Consider the following 21,337-nt stretch of genomic DNA (forward strand, 5'->3'; position numbering starts at 1 on the left):
ACAAGGACTCAACAGAAGCCCAGGCCACGACCTCGGAGGCTAGGAGACCGCATCCTTTTGGTGACCTGCGTGAACAGTCACCTGGAGCGTAAAGCTGGATTTATGGTCGCCGTACTGTCCCTAGAACAAGGGTCCATTCTCCCAAAATGACGTCATCGCTCCATGCCGAAGGCGCCGCAAGTTGTTGTGGCGCGTGGTCATGCACCTCTGAATTTTTGTAACTAGGCAACGCAACATTTCAACATGGACGCCTGTGAAACTACACCTTCCATGAGAGACCACAGGGACAGCCACATGATTCTAAACTCATGGAGAGAGATTGCTGCCAAATTGAATAGATAAAAACAGATGCATTCTTCCTCAGCAACAACAAGCTCTAGTGCAGAGTGCAGCCATATCTGTTTATGACAATCTTCTACTATGTTTTTTATTTTATGCCCCCTGGCATTTCGGAGATAACTGCAACGGATAGCCTGTTGAGCAGAAACGCCTCCGTGCAATCTCAAAGCTCACGTGACATCTACAGGGGGCTGCGTTACAGTGTCTCGCACGAGCATAAACAAGGCTTAACCTGCAGCTGGGCTCCCAATCGACTGAGCCTCACAGGCAGACAGGCCTGCACCTCCTGCTGCACTGTGCCACCGCGCAGCAAACTTGGAAAGTCAGCTGAAACGGTCTCCTCTCTGCAACGCTTCAACAAGTAGCCAAAACTAGATGATACTAGTTGATGCCAAATAAAAGAATCCCCTCTAGAGAAATCAGCGTTACGCTAGCGTTGCCGTTTTGGTTTTAATAACCAAATTGCATACTCTACCTCACTATTGCCACTGAGTTAAGTTTTATCTCATCATTTAAGATCTTTTATTCATTTGATAATCTTCTTCATGTACTCCTTATTAATGCTTCATATATTCAGTTATTAGTAGGCATTTAGCTATAAATAAATGTCCTCATTTATCAGCAAGAAGTTGTCTGTGCGTGTTCTTTGACGCAGAAGACAGAGGTCAATGTATTGAAAAGAATTCCAATTCCCTCTTATGAGATTGATCACTTTAACGATTAATTTGCCTTAATTATTTTTCTTCAGTTGAAGATGATGCTCCAGATTTTTATACGGGTGCAAAGATTTAATTTTTAAGTCGTTTATAGCGCTACACTATAAAAAAGACACCATTGTTGAGACGACCGGCTTTATCTTGTTCATTAAGAAAGGTTTTCTCAGCTGTGGTCTCTTTTGTTTACTGTAATTATACAAATGAATGTCTCAGAAAGAATGTGGTATTGATTTTATGCTGCATCCAGCACATTTGGGTGCAATGAATTAATAGAGGCTACAGGCCGGGAAAATGGACATACCTACAGTAAGCATATGAAACTGCACTTCATAGGGCTAGTGACTGGACACATAATAGCCTGTATGTTGCCAGTTCTGATTGTCAAAAGATTGAGATCACTTTTGATATAATCTAAGCGCTTATGCTACTAGAAATCCTATCTGCAGATGAGGCTATGCACGCTATGAAGTCACCGGTCTGTATCCTATGAAGATACCATATGTAATGACATTACCTCCGTTTCAATCTTAATCTGAGGCTAAGAAGATCACTTCACTTCCTTTATTAGCGCTGGAGCAGGGCTGCAGACATTCATCAGAGAGAGAGTGAGCGAGAGAGGTTCCTCCTTTATCTGAAGCATCACATTACCAGCCTTTCCTTATCCTATCAGTAATGCATGACATCACGCAACCTCTCTATCAAACGGGTCATCCCAGTCCTCTCCCTCTATCTCACTCCTTGGTCTTCCTCTTCCTTGTCCTCCTATCCGTCGGTCACCATGGAGCCTGGAGCATATAGTGTAATGGCAGTAATGGCACACATGCAGCTGAACTAAGTGTTTTAGGTGTTAGGAGCCTAATGGTTTCATATATTATCTCATCCTCCTCTCTCTTTCTCTCTTCCTTGAGAATATACCATGGGAGGCTTTTCATGAGAGGGACCATTTCCCTCTCTGTCTCCATCCTGCAGAACTGCTGACTCCCAACTAATGGTGTTCTCAACCCAACATGCATTTTCATCCAATTCACTGATCAGCTCACACACACACACACACACACACACAGGCTCACACACACAAGAGAGACATAATATATGACTGAAACAAGCATACAGGGATCTGCATGGCAAAATAATTCCTGTCCTCTGCCAACAAGCATATGTACGCATGAATTCACTCACTCGCACAGACACATGAATACATGCAAACACTCAAGCTTTTCTTCTCAGCATGTCTGAGCTGTAATGAGAACATTAGCTGTGAGCTGCCTTGCATCAGATCATTTGAATGGGGGACCGCACCAGCAACACAGCAATAACCTGTTTGGCAGACAGAGGGAATATATAATCAAACGCATATCGTCTCACCATAAAGAAACTGTTGTGATCTTTCAAACAAAGCCTGTCATGAACAGCTTTGATTTGCATTACTTTCTTTGAGCTAAACAGTATAATATGCAAATGTCTTCACCTCATATTCCATACTACAGATATAGTACACGTTCTGACCGGGTTTTGAGTATAAAGTGCATTCACAATGAAAAAGGGAAATAATGTAGTATGCTCAAAGATATTAGTATGCAGGGTAAATTGGCCTGAGTTTTGGGTGTAGTGCTGATGGAAGCTGTTACTGTACTATAATGTAATGCTCAAGGGAAAGGTAGAAGCAACTCGCAGCTAGAAAAACTAAATCGCACATGGTGGTGGTGAGACACCCTCAGGAAATTCTCTGAAATTAACAATTAAAAAAACCCAATTAATTCAACATTTTTTCTTTGTTGAATTTAAAAGAGTTGCAAAATGGAGGAGATGCTTTTCAGAAGTATTTTTGCCCACTGTAAATTCTTATTGCAATTAATGGTATTCTCAGTGCTTCTCAATACAGAAAACAGGAGTCTAACATTTGGTCCTACCAAAGAAATAATTCCTCCCACTTCACAGCTCTGGCTGTTGGCACTAGTTTCAAAGTTTGATTGATGTCTTTATGTGCATATATTTAATAATTTCCTGTTATAACAAAACAATAATTTCTTGATTAATAACTGAAAAAATAGCACACTATAAATATACATAGCATACTGTATGTGATGTGGAGATGGAACAGAGCTCTTTTTTTTCATCTTTGTCTGCTTCCTTCTTGCATTACTTTTCATTGACTAATCAAATATTTAAAACATGAGCATGATTCTACTTACAGTAGCTCAGTGTTTTGATGTCAGTGAGCCAAAAACAGAGAGAGAGAGAGAGAGAGAGAAGCGAAACTGACATTTTGTCTGAAGTATATGCAAATGGTGATAAATGGCTCTCATAGATATTATTTATACCTGGTCTCAAAACCATAATCTTTTACAAAGACCATTTTTCTTACCCTGTAGGCTTTATGTGAAAGAGTGAATCTGATTAAACAGTTGTTCATCAAATAGAATTTGGTAAAAGCAGCGTAACCCTTTCCCTCTCTCTCTATGCTCATCTTGGCACTGCTTCTACTGTAGCTGCTAGCTCTCCTCTAATAGCTCTTTTTATACTTCTCACAAGAATCCTCACTTGTCCTTAATGCTTGGATGCTTGTGCAAATCCTCACCTGTGCAGCCTACTTCTCCTCATAGAGATCTTTGCATAATGAAGGACTGCAGAGAATATGTGCATATTATTTTGTCTGTGCATGACAGACATGAAAAGGGTGAAAGAGAATGCATGTTTTTCCAGTACTGATCTCAGTTCAGGCACTGTATTGTAGGCATTAGCATGTGGGAATATGTGGAATAAGGTCTTTTGAGACCCAATCAGCCTCCAGCATATAGCATGTATAAGTTAGACCACCATCATCAGTCACTTCTACCTCTGGGGAACTGCCAACTCCTAAGAATGAAACAGTCAACGTTAGATAAGGGAGAAGTCCCAATTGAATATGAGAAAATATATAAAATGTATATTTCTTACTTGTTTGGATGCTTTCAATTTAATTAATTCTACTTTACTGACTATTTCTGCATCAATGTGCCAAGACAATTCTCCATTACATCCCTAAAATCACCCAATCATGATGACACAGGGTGTGTGTAGATTAGTGGGTGAAGTTTAAATCAGACCCGAGGCATTGCATTCCTCACACGGCTCATCACTTGCCTGTTAGCAAAATGGGGAAGCTATTTTTTCTCTATCACGGATCATAGCGAAATATTTTCTCAAGTTGAAAATTAGCATCTATGTGTGCGAGAAGGGGCAGTGATTTCATTTGGAGGGAAAATTGCTTATTAAAGGCAGGGAGAATTGGAGAAGATGGGCCCTGCTCGTGCCAGATCAGCGGCAGTCAGTCACAGGGGAGATGATAAACTCTGTGACCACTACCTCTGTGTTTATTGGCTGACCTGGCCCCACCTTCAGAGTGTAGATCTGTGACTTCAAGCCATCTTGTCTGTGAACATTACAGGTCTCAGTAAACGTACCTCTCTCCTGCAGTTTCCTCTCACTTTCCTTTTTGCCCTGAGAGGGTGTCGGAGAAGGTTGAGCAGGGCCATTTCCTCTCAGAGCTGAGATCATTATCACACTAAGACTTAGACACTTCTCCACTGAGGAAAGGTCACAGTTTGTTTTAAGTCAACTTTCTTTCTACATAAAAGGCAGCGCTTATTCGTTATTCAAGTGTTGCTCATACAATCATTTATCATGAATACACCATGGTTAATATATCCCAAATGAATGCTACATTATGAATATCTTCTATTGGTGTTGCGACAAAAGGATTTCCTCGACAATGAAAGGCTTCTAACTTGGTACCATTTACTTCTATAGTGTCAGACCTCATGTATATTATGTCCTTTTTTTAAATACTGACATACCCTTGGTGTAAGAGGACTGTGTCTCAATCCTCTTCAGCATGGAAAGGATTCAGTGCTATCATTATTCAACACATGGACAACAAAAATCGGTGCAACTTAAAAACACTCTTCTCAATTTGTCAGAGACACACACACAAATATAGACAAGGACGTGCAACTGTAACTGAACTGTTCAAGGACGAATAAGAGTAACGACACTTCTTTCTTCTGAAATCCTTTGGCTTGCTTCAATTTCAATTTATAGTAGAACCAAACATTGCGTTCCTGCCATTTCCTGTCCTCTCCTCTCATCTGTCTCCATCATTCCTCCTAGCTTTGAGTCTTGAAAGGCCTTTGTGCCCAGATGAGAAGCTAGGTTGATTACAGGGGAGGGATACACTGTAGGCAGAGATGTGAGCTGAAGCCTCAGTCAATTGGGCGCTTGGCTTATTGTAGCAGAAGTAGAGGAAAAGGAGCTGGGGCAGCTTTATCACAGCCTTAAACACAGACAAGAATGGGAAGAGTGAAAAGGGAAGTGGTGAAAAGGGGGCGAGTCATGCATATGGAAACATCTCCGTTGCCTTCCACTGCCATCGCCTCATTTCACATTCACTCAGCATTCAGCTCCTCCTGAGCCATTCAAGTAGTCCTCCCTTTGCTGGGGTGGTGAATTCAAAGGGGCTCTGCCTGCCTGCCGTTTTCTTAAGATCCCAGTGAAACTGCTGTGCAGCTCCAAGGTGAATGGTACCCAGCACCTCCCAAACACTCCTGTGGCTCAGCCTTTATCAGCAGGCTGCTCTCCAGACCGCAGAACCCCGGTCCTGCCCTAACACAGTTCAGACAGTCCCCAGGAGGGAGAGCTTTCCCTCCCTCAAACTCTCCTTAATGCTCTCCCTTGGACACAGCAAGGGGAGGCATAATCTGATCACCGTTGAACTGCTTTACTGAGCAGCTCCAGCAAAGTGAGTTTGATTGGTCAGATCAGTTTGGAATATCTAGAAACATAGGAGGGTGGGCCAGAGGCATCGAAGACTTGTACCTTCACTGTAAATCTTGATGGAAGTTGGCAGTGCCACTGACCATTAGAACTCAAACAGGGATCATGAAACACAGCATATGATTGTGGAAATAGCATTGTGTTAGGAAATTTCTTAGCACTTTCTCAGTACTAGTATATTTCATGAAGTCACAAAGACAAACATCAACAGAGAAACAGCTTAATTGCACAGTTATTGTGTTATGTTGCACCCACAGCCTATATACTTGTAAAGAAAAGCTTTTCAGTCTTCTTTTCAATTTTCATGCATCTTCTTTTACAGTACAGCAAGGTGTGATAACAACAGAGGGATGTTTTTTCCCTCACTTTCCCAAAAGAATTTCACTTTTTCCTCTATTCCTCTCAAAGCATAGACCTCAAGGCATCAGCTTCCCTTCGAAACACCCAGTGGGACACGTGGATGTTAATCCACCGGTCCTGTACACATCTGCTGCATCTACCTTCAGAACTTGAATAATTCTATACCAATGAAGTTAAGCCATGGAAGCAGGCTCTCAAGAAGGAAGCACAGCTGCCAAGTGTGTTTCATACTCTCACCAAAGCTCTTTGAGAGACATGGAAAGACCAACTGGGATTGGTTTTCTGCTGAAGGGCATTTTTTTTGCAAAGTGAAACCACAACTTTATCCCATCAAAGCCAAAACAGTTACAAGATTAGGGCTTAGCCAAAACATTTTTAGCCATGCTAGCGCCATCTCTCTAAGGATGCTCTGTTGCTGTGTCGGTAAGTTGGTCCACCACATTAGTCCAGACTGAAATATGTCACCAACTATTAGATGGATGATCCCCTGACTCAACTATTGGGTGAGTTATCATGAAATTTGTTACAGATATTCATGGTGCCCACAGGGATAAATCCTCATAACTTTGGGTATCCCCTGACTTTCCATTTAGAGTCACCAGGAGGTATGCGTTTTCACTTATCAAGTGAAATTTCTCAAGATCTACTGCACCAGATGGATTGGAAGAAAGACAATGTATCCTAATGACTTTGTTGATCTACAGACCTTTTCTATATCGCCACCAGCAGGTTGGCATTTGTGGTTTTGAGTGAAATGTCTTGACAACTATTGGATGGATTGCTATAAAATATGGTACAGACATTCATCCCACAGGATGAATCGTAATAACTTTTCCTCTAGTGTTGTCATCAAGTCAACATGCTAATTTGTCCAAAACTTTGGCTTCTGACCAAAAAGCTGCAAAACTAATGTCAATCCCATCAGCCTCAGCTGTGTGTTTGTGCATTGTTGATTAGAAAATGTTAGCATGCTAACACATTGCACTTTGCTTACATAGTGAACATTATACCTGCAAAACATCTGCATGTTAGCATTGCCATTGTGAGCATGTTAGCATGCTGATGTTACCATTTAGCACAAAGCACATTTTGAAGATTGCAGTTTGTGGTGCTGTTGAATTGTATTGCGTTATGCTCTATCTCTATTATTTTGTCCACCCCATTTATATCAGTAAGGGTAGGCTAAACAACAGACACACATTTCTGTATAATGCAATACAATTCATCAGCACTACAAACTATATCATCCAAAATGATCATAAAGTTGAATCAACACGTCTCTGAACAGAAACACTGGACATTATAATCTCCATGAGGGTAGGATTTACTGCAGCACTGTTGTATTAGACTGCATTAGTTTTACATGGACCTAATAAACTGTCAACAAGTGTATAATCATGACCTAGGCAAGACATTATTTCTGTGTAAGCATGATGGGAATGCATGTTTATATATTTACAGTCTATAATTTCCATAATATACAAACGGTGATTCAAAAAGAGGGGGTATGCAGATTACAGTCACGTGGTAAAACTGTAGTCTAAAATATAAGATACGATGATCCAAATGTGAACAAAATGGTATCTCCACCACCAAAAGACCCAAATTGCTTGACATATAATGATGCTTTTTTGTTTTTAATAAGCAAAATCTAAGTTAGGGGCGTAATGGTACATGAATTTGTCCCAAATTGTTTGGCACAGGATGTTCAGCTCAGTAAGTAATTTGTTGCGATTTGGTACACCCCATGACCTACATTCTCATCATATTAGTCTATTACAGTCTCATATGATCGCAATAAGATCCCAAGTTCTCTGGCTGGTTGCAAAGACATCATAGGCCCAACCTACACTCAAAACCTTCTTCTACCATCTTTAAATGCTAAGCCTTGGTGGTCTAATTTGTTGTTATGAAGCCAGTGTTAATGATTTTATTACTAGTCGTTATCATCACGAAAATCTCAGAGACGGCAAATTATTTTAAAAAATGTTAATGTGCTCCTCAGCAAACAACTGCTCTTGGAATATTGGATTGTGTGGATTTCTTTTTCTGTCTCTCATCCCAGAGTCACTGATCTGAAATGTTCCTCATTACATCAAAAGAAAAAGAAGCCCTTGGAATGTCAAAGGAGATATAAATAGATGGTCTTTGGAGGGAGAGAGATTGAACAAAAGATGGAAGGTGAAAAGGAGTGGGGGAGTTTAAAGTATGGAGAAGATAGAAAATGATAGAAAAGATCTCTCATTCAGCCGGCCGTCTGGCAAGATAAAAAATAATCCTGCTTCTGAAAGGCGTTGAAAGAGTCACAAAGGCTCTCCCTTGTGTATCACGGAACAAAATAGCCCCCCTCCCCTCCTAAGGTATAATTCAATCTCCTTTTGTCTGGCACTGAAGGAACTGTTTGGAGGGCCGGTGGAATACCACGAGTGGTGCACTCAGGGCTGAACTACTCCATCAACAGTACAGCTGTGTGCAATACTGTGCAGGTATTTCATTGGTCTCTTTGAATAAAAAGACTGTTATATCTGTTTTTCAAGAACATGTTGGAAAAGCTGACATGATTAGCATCTTCTGAGCGTCTACAGGAAGGTGGTTCTGTCACATCAAATGAAGAAAAACATACAGCAACTCGTCGTTTCACATAATTTACGGCATCCTTTATTTTACAAGTCTACTGTAGGTCGCAGTGCACATTACATGATTGTCAAGAGTTGTGATGTATTTTATTTGCACCTTGAAATGATTTCAAAATGAAAGTACTTGTTTCAATCAATTAAATAATGACTGAATGTAAAATCTTAAGTTAAGCTTCAACAATAGACATTTACATGTATACTCGAGGTGTCCCAAGCCCGGTTCAGGGCTGGAACAGGCATATTTTGGACCATATCTTGGGAAATAAACCCGATCAAAATGATAAACCTTTCTTCACTGTACTCTTCTGTGTTTTGTCCACCTCGGCCAGCTAGTGTTTCAAAGCTGCTCTCCTTTATGGCAACATTTTGCTTGCATACGTCACATCAGTTTCAGGAGTCTCCCAGTTTATCTTTCCTTCATAACAATCAACTGTCTAAGCTGATAGTTTGGAACCAGGATCTTCAGTATTTAGAACAAGTAGCTTGTGAAAAGTGTGTCAGGTTCAGTAGTCCACAGGTGTTATTGCAAATGTGCCAGATACATATTTAATCAAGATTGCATCTTCTGCTGCTATATAATTATTTTTACTCTGTATACCGAGCATCTTTGGAACAAAAAGTGGTTTTGGGATGAATTTAGTTGTATTTTAGTTCTGTAGCTTGAGTGTGCACTGGGCAACTGTGTCAGTTAGGTAAATATAAGTGAGGTAAATATTGGGTTGAACTCGGTAGCTGCAGATACCCAATATTAAAGGATTGGGATCTCCAAAATGACTTGACATCCATCATTTATGCCAGCCTCCTCACTGAAAACAGTTTGCTCAACAATGTCTCAAAGGTTACACCCTATTGTGACAATATATGTCTCTCTGAAGAATGCTGTGTTATACATGACTATAAAAGGCTGTTTATTTTGATAGTTTGAGGAGAGACTGGGATGAAACTTTGGATGCAACATCCTGTGTGTTTAGTGATCCTACAAACAAATGACTTTCAGCTGACACGGGAGGGAGTAAATAATAAATGTGTTTTCATTTTTAGATTGCCATATCATTCCCAGCAATGACTTTGTCTCTTCTTACTTATTGTATTTACTTTTCAACTTCCCTCAGGATAGATTTTAATAATCTAGTGACCCATTTCAGTCCATTTCCTGTCTTTTGTGGTCAATGTCAGCCCTTTCAGTAGATAATACTGGGAGTGTTACTGTATCAGTCTTGACTGCTGAAAGTGGAGCTGCCCTGGTACTAAGGCAGAGTGCATTAGGGGTTGTGCCATGTGCCTCAGCAGGCGGCGGACAGGCTGAATTAGCAGCGGTAATGCCTGAGGCTAAGCAACAGGGCGCTGTTTAATCAGGTTATCTGGGAGTAGGGGCACAGCAGTGTGTCTGCAGGGGTATAAGGGGGTTTCTGGAAGGACAGCAGGATAGTGACACAACTCTCAGACTTCAATGATTCTGACCGGAAGGAAGGCTTAAAAACAGGAAAATAAAATGGTAAAACTTTGAGGAAAATCTCTCTGAACTGAATTGTAAAAAGAGCTTCTAAGAACGTGTCTATAGTGTCATTCCATTTATTTGAAGTTTGCTTACATTTGAATTAAAAAAACGAAGTAGTTGTTTGAGAAACCAAACAACAGATGCAAAACTGAATGTTTACTGTGTGTCTGACGGAGGTAGAGAGTGTTGCAAACATAGTTCAGGAGACAGTTATGCATGTGAAATAACAAATTATCAACCACAGGCATTATCAGTGGACAATTCGCTGTGTGACCCTGTGGCATGAAAGTCTTGTGGTTATATTTCTTAAAGGTAAGAGCAATTATGGTGGCTCGAACCTTTCTTTGGCTCTGGGAGTAGGTGGTGGTGGTGTTGATGGTGTGTGTGTGTGTGTGTGTGTCCTTTATCTCTGTCCCACATACAGGGACTAAGTGCACATCAGGGCTGTTTCCCTGTGTGCAGGGCAGCGTATCCTGCTCTCCAAAGCCCAGGAAATTACAGTCCAGCCAAGCAGAAAACAGGAGTGGGATTTGGACAACAGGCTTCACCTGTCTCAGGCCTCAAGCCCCTAAAGTTACACCTACTGTAAATGAGGGAGTCATTTGATTGCTATACGAAACCGTGGTGTATGTCTGTTGAAGTGTTGTTGCAGGTGTGTATTTGTGCATTATTGTACAGTACATGCAATATGTATTGTTTATTTTTATAAATCATAATTTAGCTTTAAATTTCTTTTATTATCATTATTTTATTCTTATTATTATTATCCCTCTTTGCTCTCCTATCTCATCTGCCTTTTCTTACTTCCCTATGGTCCACTGTTCTTTCTTCTCTGGTCCTCTGAATACACTCTGTTCTCTTTCTTCGAACTGTCTGGAGGCACACTGCCTCCAAATTATTCATTAGATTTGGCTGTTTTGTCAGCAAAAAGAAAAACTTTAGTTAAACAGTATGGACCATACTCAGTCAGCCCTTCAGAGCCACAGTACTGTCAGTGGAGGGGTCATGTGAATGGTGCCTTCAGATATATACCTTTCTAGTCCCATGTCTTCCATAGGACCAGCAAACAGCAATTCTTATTATAAGTAATTCATAAGAAATATGCAAATTGCTAAAGCTATTAAATCAATCAAATTAGGCAGGATGTGAGATTGTGGAGCAGGAGATTTAACACATTTGAACATTTTTCAAAGGTTTAAGGTCAGATCATTTCAGTTGCCAGTTGGCTTTATTCTCATTCTATTTTCCTGACTTGACAGCTCCTGACTAGGGCCTAACTTTGCACAGAGTATCCATAAAGATATAAATAAAGATGAGCAAGCGATATTAGATATCTAGATAGAGATGCGCACAGAGATATACATCCAGGGTCAAATGTTTGGGTTTTCACCTACAGTCCCTGTTCTTCCACCTCAGCAACATGACGGATTAATCAAAAAATCCTCTCTCTCTGACACCTAAGCAGAAAGAAACAGCCACAGTGGAGCGGCTATAAGCCAAAAGGACAGATAGAAAGGGGAGCAGTGACTGTAAAATTTGATTAAACAACAAAACTGTGTCCATGAGATCTGTGCCTTGTGCTGAAAGGTATGAGGATGAAATCCTGCAAAGTCACCAAATTAGCAAATTGTGGGAATTATGTGTTCTGTATGTCTGCAAAAATGAAAAGCCTGAAGCAATTTAATGCTTACACTGTTGGGAATTCTAATACATATCTGCGAGAACCTGCCCTGAAATGCTGTAACTAGCACCTTTGTACTCTATGTGTACTGTGTGTAAAGAGGGGATTACTATATATTATCTGTTATTTTGAGACAGAATGTATGGAGCAACAGAGGAGCATACTAGTAGTGAGAAAGTGAATTTCAGGGGTTTTAGGAACTGAGATGGCCAGCAAGCTGCCAACAGATCCCTTCTTCCCCATTCACACTATAAACTCATGTACTCCACACTAGTGTTCAGCATATTAGTAACAATGAGTAGCTTATTAGTGGTGAAACAGTCAGCTTTCCAATGCACATAAATGAATGACCGTTTTCTTGCCATGCGCCATAATGTGCTTGGGTCATGTCAAGGTGTGTCTGCTGCGCTTGTAATGCAGTCTCTCTGGTCAAACGTTATTCATGCAAATATTATTCACGTATGTTTGAATAGATTGCAGTGTGCATGTGCAAAGATGTCTCTGGAAAGTGTTTGCACGCCACAGCTGGCAGCAGCTGTCTATCTTTGACCTGCTCTAATGGTGGAAGTCATGGGTCACTAACAGGCGGACCGCGGCCCGAGTCCGGACCCAGACGCCGTCCTATACGGACCCAGACCTATAATCAATAAATTATTAAGGGATTTTAAATTTTGATGGGGCGCTTCTATTTTAACCGGCGCAGCTTGTCTAGTCTGCACGGCACTGGTTTAGCGGCTCAAGAAACTCACAGACCAATTGCATACGAGTTACGCCAGCCCACGTGACCCTACTCAGCCAATCAAATCTGTGCATTCCAGGCGATAAACATTGCGACTCTGAATACAGACAGACGAGAGAGGTGAGAGGCGAGTGACAGATGACAAGACGAGTGAACGACACAGGGAGAGAAGACACATTATTTATTGTGAAACAGTTAACAAAGAAAAAGGGAAACTCAAGCTGCTGCTACACTTTATTTTGTTTTTCTAAAATTAAGCACTTTATTTTAAGATAAACAATTTTTTATTACTTTACTACTTTATTTATTTATTTTCTCTATTTCATTTTTAAATGCAGCCCTTCTTTTAGTTAATGAAAGAAGAACATTATACATATCTACAGTATTATATATCTCTATAGTTCAATGTTAAGTGACAATACTAATATTGTTTTTGACAAAAGTGTTTTTGAATTGTACTTTCTTTATTTGATTTGACAGTCAGTTGTTGATTACATGCAGACGTTGATACAACTGCTAGGCTACTTCAATATATATCACACTAAACCACAACGCACGATAGACATTATGATGTTGCGGACCTTTGCTTGAGGACATTTTCTCTAACTGGACCTCTTCGAACTTTAGTTGAATACCCCTGGTGCAAGTTATTTCTTTGCACCATTCTGTTGCTGTTTGTGATCCACCGAGTGGATCCAACTTTTTCACAGCTTGCAATACTAATACAATGAAATTTGGGTGTATCACTACTGGAAAACTACTTGCCATGGTGGTGACAGTCACTTCAGCTTTGATTGATATGCACAATTCTGTACATTTAAAATCCTGCATGCATAAGTAAACTATCACTATTCTAACCCTTTTAGCCTCAAGTTGCTTTCTACAAAATAAAAACTAAAAATAACCTTAAAATTGATGAGAATCAGAAGCCACATCCAGTCATTTCCACAGACTGATCTGTCAAAGGATGCCACCGTTTGATGTCTGCTCTGTCAAAAATAGGTAAATATAGGTAAAAATGTTTTTTTCTTTATTTTTCCAGTTTGACAACCTAACAAAACTGTTTTGAGGGGACAGCTTTGCGCAGTTTTTGAAAGCTGAGATATTTAAAAAATCTAAAATTCAAAACAGCTGTCAATTCACAGCTTGGCCTTTGTAGAGTTGAGATAGGTCCATATGGTTTCTTAGCGAGCCCTTCCTTTGTCACTGTGAACTGTGGCTTGACAGACAGAGCAGAGTATGGGCCTTTTAGATCTGCTGTCAAAGGACATCACAAGTGTGGATGCTACTTTCTATTGCAAGGCACAAGCTGCCAACACTGAGCTGCTTCATAGCCCAGCCCAAAGAAGGCTAACCAAAAACCTAACCAACACCAAACATTGGGATTAACAGATTTTTAAAGTCAAATTCTTTTATTTCAAAGAATAAACCACAGTATCGAAACTTGTAATTCCAATAACTAGGCTGCAACCACAGAAGGTTTTTTATTAACATAACAAACTATTCAGGCAATTAAGAGCTGACTGCATGTGGCAATCAGAGAGAACCAGAGACATTTAACTCAAAAATAATGTCCACTGCACTATTTGTGGTTGTAAGCTTTTTCTCTACCTCAAATTTCAGCATCTCCAAGGTAAGCACGCACAAAGGACTCACAACACTTATAGTTGCAATGACCTGCATTACTGAGGGTCATCCCTCTACCTGTGTAAACAAGACTGTTATTTATCACTTCACGTTCTATCCTTCCTCTGCTCTAAGCCAATTAGAGTTTTTCCCCGCCACTCTCGACCCGACCCGAGCTTGTCATAGCCGCAGCGATAAGCCCCGCACCCCCTCTCCCCTCCTCTCCATTTTCCATCTCATTAACATTCATTTTCACCCTAATTGAGCTTAATAAGAAAATAATGTTTGACATTAAATCCTTGTGAACATGTGGCCCAACTGATCACTGTGTCTGTTTGTTCTTCCACAGCAAATGTTTACTTTGTCAGGGGTTTGTTTGTTTGCCTTGCTTGTGGTTCCTGTAATAGCCTATTTAGAATTCCCACTTTCCATCTGTCTGGAGCTGACCCCTTGCTGTTGTTATGCTGAAGTTAGACTGTGCTTTTGTGTGTGTCCCAACTTTTGCTTAGTTAGTGTCTGCATCCATATATTTCAAGCTGAGCCTCCAAAACTCTGACCACTGCATTTAGATACCAAGCCAGTCAACTTTATTGATTTCATTTCTTCAAAGCCAGTGGGGATATTATTTTGATATACAATGACCTTGTGGGGAGGGTGGAGGCTAGCATTTCTTTTCCAATATCAATCAATCATCATCATACCATAAAAAAGGGAGGAGAAGGAAAGGAGGGAATGGAAGGAAGTGGTGGGTCTGTTCAATACAACCTTGGTTGTCTGTATAGCAGAACACTGATACATTGCTGTATATTGACAAAAACATTTAAGGAGTCCACACCTTTAAACATATAGGGAGGTGGGCAAGGCATGGTGGGGGGGTCTGTGTTGACTAATGGCCCGCTTTAGAGACATGAGATTGACATATAACCCTGAACGTGAGGAGCCGCATACAGATGCAATCTCTATCCAAAACAACATCCCTTGTATATCTTAAAGAGGTGCCTCCAGAGGAAACATGTCGGCTCTATTTTGTCTCTGGATGGATAATAGACTTGACATTCACTGACATTTGCCTTCAAATGTGACTTCAAAAACATCATGGATTGGAGATTCATATCACGGTCCTCTTACATGTTTGTGTCTCAGTGTGACCAACATGTGTGACATGCCAGAAATCAGCCTCTCAGACTTTAATACATATTTACTGACGAATGGTATATCTAACCTTCCAAATGTTTTTTTTGTGTTTGTTTTTTTTGCCTCTTGGGGTCAGCAGAAGAAAATAAACTGTAAAAACACTGACTACTGAATCTTAGGAAGTTGCTGTGACTCCAGTATGTTCACCAGCTAGTCGCCAACAAATGCTGCTCGATGAGAGAGGAGAGACTGAATCAAACCGGAAAAAAATGAAACAATTAGTAAGATGACACTAAAACGCTCCACAGAACTGCAGAGACAGATGATGAATCTCTGTGGGTTTTTATTACGAGTGGCTCCCTTGACATACAAGTCATGTCCGTCTAATGTTAATATATAATAAAAAAAATACTGCTTATAGCAGTTTTAACAGATACATCTAGCATTTTAAAAAGGCTTTGCCATATAATCGTGAAAGACCCTGAGCTCCCTGTTTCACTTTGCCTATGAAATGCCTTTAGAGTAATGGTGATTTTATTCTCTTAATATTTCATGTTTCATCCCCACACAAGCCATTAGCTACAGTGGGAAAGGAGACACCATTAATGAATGTGACTGGGACAGCCTGGGTGGATCACTGGGCCCTATAAAAGCGATACAGTCTACATTCTGCACATGGTGTTGGACCATCGATAAAAAGGCAAAGCTGCATTTGATAGGAGACCCTTGTTCTGAGTTATGGCTGGGACACAGACTCACTATCTCCTTATGATAAGAGGAGACAGAGCAAGATGTTAAGCAGGCCTGGTTGGGGAAAAGGATGAGGAAGGGAGGAAGAAGAGCAGTGGGAGAATGTGAAGCCTGCGTGTACAACATGTACAACATGTGTGTGCAAGTGCATATGCACACAGTAGGTGCCGAAAGTAGCATACCATCTTGCCCTCAGGTATTACCACTATCAGGTTGGAAATCATGATCATTAGTGATGGCATAATTGGTGTTAGAAGCTAATTCATTCCAGACCATGGAAAAAATGGCATATTAGACTGGTTCAGTTTTTTCACTATAATGGAATTATTTAGCCATTGACTGAAGCCTTCAATTAAATCTCTGAGCTTTTATGGTCAGACTGTGAAGGCAAAATCACTCAGAGGGGGATCTTGGAAGGCAGACTAATTTCAATCTAGGGTCGGCAGGCAGACTCATAATCAAGTCAAATAAATCCAGAATTTAATATAGTTAACTTAATGTTATTTTAAAAGTCAGATTTGCATGTCCCTTTTGATTATATAGCAGGTCTAGGTGCTGTATAACTACTGTGAAAAAAATGCGCACAGCTCATATTCAGACATTGTGCCTTTAAACGAGCCGTCAGGACTTCCGTATGGTTGTGATGTCACAGCTATACAGTCTCCGCACTCAGCCACGCCCCCAGCAGGTCATCAGCTCCAGGCGCAGCACCACCCACCAAATACAGGGACGCTCATCCATCCACTCAGTCTGAGTTATTGGAGGGCTCTGCTCAGAACTACTCTTCAGGTTTTTGGAGATTTTCAGTTTGTCTAAAACGACTTGTTTCAGACAAATAAGGACCTTTCTGAACTGTGAATCATGCAAAGCTACTCTAGTGGAGTCCCAGGACAAAAATATAGAGCTGAAATGAGCATAAAATGGGACCTTTAAGTTATGTGCATGGTGAACTGTTGTTGTGATGATGTTGAATATATTAAATCTCTTTGCTCTCACTCGTGGCTGGCTACCTTTGTGACTGACAGTTTCAATAAAGTCTGTTTGTGTGTCTGTTCAAAGCAGAGCCGTCACATGAGGAGCGAGCGAGAGTGTTTCCATCATTCTTGTGCTGTAGTGTCACATATTGAAATCAACAGCAAAATGCAAGTGCGGGACAGCCCTTTTCGAAATAGCTGACTCCAATAAATAACAGGCTCCAGCACAATCGCCCATGTAAAAAAAAGAAGCAGCATCTGAGGCAGCAAAGAAGCCAAACGGGAGAGAGACAAGTCACTCAAAGATGATGGTTAACGCTGATTCAGAAGCCTTCACACTCAGTGAAGGTAGATAAGGGATTCAAAGTTGAACAGATAATGTAATAAAATCTGTAGCTAGCTGTGCAGGTCATGAGCTTCTGTATCATGATAAGTGAGTGACAATCCAACAGTTTAAAATTAGAGCAATTAATGAATAATGTTCTGATATTGAGTAAATCTTCTTTGTCTCAAGCTTTCCAGATGTCTCCTATCTTTCCGTACTCCTGCCACCATTTTTCTTCTTCTTTCTCTTCCTGCATTTGACTCAGTTCATTCATTGTGTCATTCAATATCTTTGTGCTGAGCTAAACTTTTCCATACTGAGTAAAATCTTCCCCAGACCCTCATTCCCTGCACTTCTTCTTCTTCACTGTCCTCTTTTCCAGTTCTCTCTTTGTCTTCTTCCCCAGAGTTTTATGTACCAACTTTAGTGACATCCAAGAAGGACCCAAAAAATGTTATTTTACTGAGCTGTCACTACACTTTGAGGATATTAGAAAAACTGTGAGATAAGCGCGGTTGCTTTGAAGGTGTGTGCTTGAGCGGCTATCTCTACGTGTGTGTCTATAATCTCTGTTTTGTAAATTATAGTAGAAATGCTGACAGAGTGAAAAAGAGTATCTGCCTTAAGTCTAAAATGAATATACTGCAAGTACTTGAAAGAGGCACACACTTTACAGCTCAGTTGAAATAAGTGAATTCAGAAAGATCTGTCTAAAGAATATAAACACGGTTCTGTCTTTCCAAACGCTCCTCTTGATGGACCAACAAGGAACCATGCTACAGAACCATAGTCCACACACAGCACACGGCATAAGAACTAGGCCTTTTTTGTGTAACCTGTAACCACACAAACTAGTGTAGTTAGTTAATGATGTGCTCCTCAGCCTTGGAAGTAATGCCTGGTTACTGCTGGAAGTGGTAGCTAGACAAGCTTACGGTAGCACAGATAGTTTAAGCCATTCCTTTTGCTCATGCGTTTTTGGTTTTGGAAAGGCTAGTCAAAAGTCATATTTACCACGTTTAGCTCATACTCATGGCTCATTGCCGTGCTGTAAGGGTTAATGTGGCAGTGTTATGGGCACAGTGTGCTGTCAGTAGAGGGCATGACAGTGAGAAATACTGCTTCTATTACTGGATCATCAGTTCTTTCCATATTCAGAGATGCTCAGTCAAAGATGCTTGTAAACAACCTGAATCCGACCACAATCACTGGAACCCAACGTCCTGGTTTCGCCTTGCATGTAATAGTGCGCAATGATACCAGAGCGGGGAAAGAAATTTGGTGAATATGTGTTTGCTCCTCTCAGCCTTCCTCTCTGTTCCTCTGTTGCCTGCTCACATCTGTTGGTATTTACAGAGTGAATTATTTCTGAGTTTCTACAAAAGCCAGTTAGCTTATCAACAGCTTGCATCCAGCACTCACGTCTGGTTTCAGAAAACAGGATAAGATCAATTGACTGACTTAAAAAGTAGAATTTCTCTCTTCCCCTCTCTCCCTTTCTGTTCTAGCAGAAATGGTTTCGTCAGGCAGACAACCCAGAGGGCACCAAACCCAGCAGGCACCTCAAACAGGCTCTAATGTTCTTTTATCACGGAGGAAACTTCCAACTTCTAACTGATAGCATCAATTCAGCCTTGACAAAATACAAAGCCGATCCGTTCCCGAATACCAATGTACTGGACGTATAGTCGGGTTATAAAATCAAAGTTCTCTTTCACAAACCCCCCTAACTAACTGTTCAGTTTTTTCCCATATGACAGTATGCAGAACATATGCTGAAGTTGAAAGAGATTCATCAAAGTAAATTCAGTTTAAACTACAGATTCTCATGACTAACTTGAAAAGGAAGTAATCGGTGAATTACATGAACAATAAATGTGTCCAGGAACCAGAGAGGGAGAGACTGACCAGGTGGACAGAAAGGAGAGAAAACAACATATACACACAAACACAATAAGCACCAGATCTAACAAAGGCAGCCACACACACACACACACACACACACACACACACACTGACCAGGTAGGAGTCAATGGCCTCCCGGTCCAGTGAGCGGCTGACTGACACGTCTCCTGTGTCTATGTCAATGGTGAAGAGACCTTTGGGATCCTGGTCAGCACCGGGGCCTGTCAGTCGGAAGATATGGTTCCCTGACTTCTCTGTTGAAATCACCTGTAGACACACACACACACACACACACATCAACAACTCAAACAATTGTAAGCTTTTTTCCCATTTAATTCTGAGTCAGCCTATTTCCTGAAGCAAAGAATTAGTGAATTACTGCTTCTATCTTTTTTACTCTTTCGAAGCACGGCATACTGAAGAATGTTTTTTTATTAGAATTTGTTGATATACATTTGAGCAAAAAAGGAGCTTACTGCGCCTTGAATGGTGATGCAAATCCCTGATAGCTAGCAATTAAAAATTCATTTCAGACAAGACTTTGATTTGATTTCATCAGCTGGCAAATTCAACTCATGTAAAATAAGAAAGTTAGCATCATCTCTCTGGGCATTGGAGTCCTGCTGTGACCACTTGTTCATGCATGGTAGAATTACTTTCAGATAAGGAAAGTGGAACAGTGACACTTTTTTTAAAAAACGATTCCTTCCTTTATAATTAAGTATGAATGTTGTGTGGATTAACGTATTTGTCATTAGGCCACGTGAGGAAGATTTAGAGCCAAACACTGTGAAATGGCCTCATGCAGTCGTGATGTTTTTGAGGGGTGCTGCCAAGTTAGTTGGCTAACAATCCTATTCTCTCCGACAGGAAAGATCTGACCCAGGGACTGTTTGGATAGATATACTCACATGAGACTGCCGATCCAGCAGCATCCACAGATACCCCAGCAACAGGAACGGGCAGGTAAAAAAAAAAAAAAAAAAGGAAACACAGAGAAAAGCATGTTAGATTGACACAGCACAGCAAAAGCAGCAACAAGAGCCACAGACCTTATAGATCTTTGCAGATCTGAGTTCAGGACAGATGTTAGGGGGGGTAACATGATAAAAATAATGAACCAAGATTGCCAAAACTTCATGTGTGGACAAACTTTACAAAGTTTTGTACTTTATAGCAGAATGCCTACAGACAGATACACTGGAGTCATATCATCAGTCACCGAGGTGCACCACAGAACTCAGAACGCCATCAAACTGTATCACCCCTGACCCTTCTGCAGGAAGGACACTGAGAACTGATCATCAGACATACAGTCATCTGTACTCACTTTTTAATGTGCAATACCAATATAATAAAAACAATGATCCCCGCCTCAAGCATCCAGTTCTTTTGATTTGTTTTTTTGCTTTTAAAAGGCTCAAATTGCTTTTCTATTTTTATTTATTTAGTTTACTGATGTATCTTTCTTTTATTATTATTCAATTAGGCACTCGCAGTGTTAGCATTTACTCTTCATATACTTTTCATTACAGCACCTCCAAAGCTCACTAATTACCAAGTCATATTTAGTTTGTTTAACCCTGACAATAACAGAGTGTTTTATTTCTCTACCTTTGGAAAGAGCCATGCGACCTGTTTCCCCGTCTTTCCCCTCTTTATGCTATGCTAAGCTAACTGGTTGCTGGCTTCGGCTACATATTTACTGTACAGACACGACAGTGGTATCAATTTTCTCATCTAACTCTCGGCAAAAAAAAGTGAATATGTCAATTTCTTTAAAACGGAAACAAAATCACAAAAATTAAGCATCATGTCCAGTGCAGACAGTAAGTTAATGTG

General features: G+C 40.5%; 1 protein-coding gene across 1 annotated transcript in view; it reads right to left on the bottom strand.

Moving 5' to 3' along the window:
- The window catches only part of cdh13 (cadherin 13, H-cadherin (heart)), a 196,042-nt gene that overhangs the window by 129,164 nt on the left and 45,541 nt on the right, over positions 1–21,337 (bottom strand). Inside the window, exons 5-6 of the mRNA XM_070907066.1 lie at positions 20,407–20,412; positions 19,610–19,762 (exon numbers count right to left, since the gene is read on the bottom strand). Of these exons, the coding sequence (XP_070763167.1) occupies positions 19,610–19,762; positions 20,407–20,412 (159 nt within the window). The remainder of the gene's footprint in view (positions 1–19,609; positions 19,763–20,406; positions 20,413–21,337) is intronic.

The sequence above is a fragment of the Enoplosus armatus genome, chromosome 6, assembly GCF_043641665.1.
Source record: "Enoplosus armatus isolate fEnoArm2 chromosome 6, fEnoArm2.hap1, whole genome shotgun sequence".
Lineage (NCBI taxonomy): Eukaryota > Metazoa > Chordata > Actinopteri > Centrarchiformes > Enoplosidae > Enoplosus > Enoplosus armatus.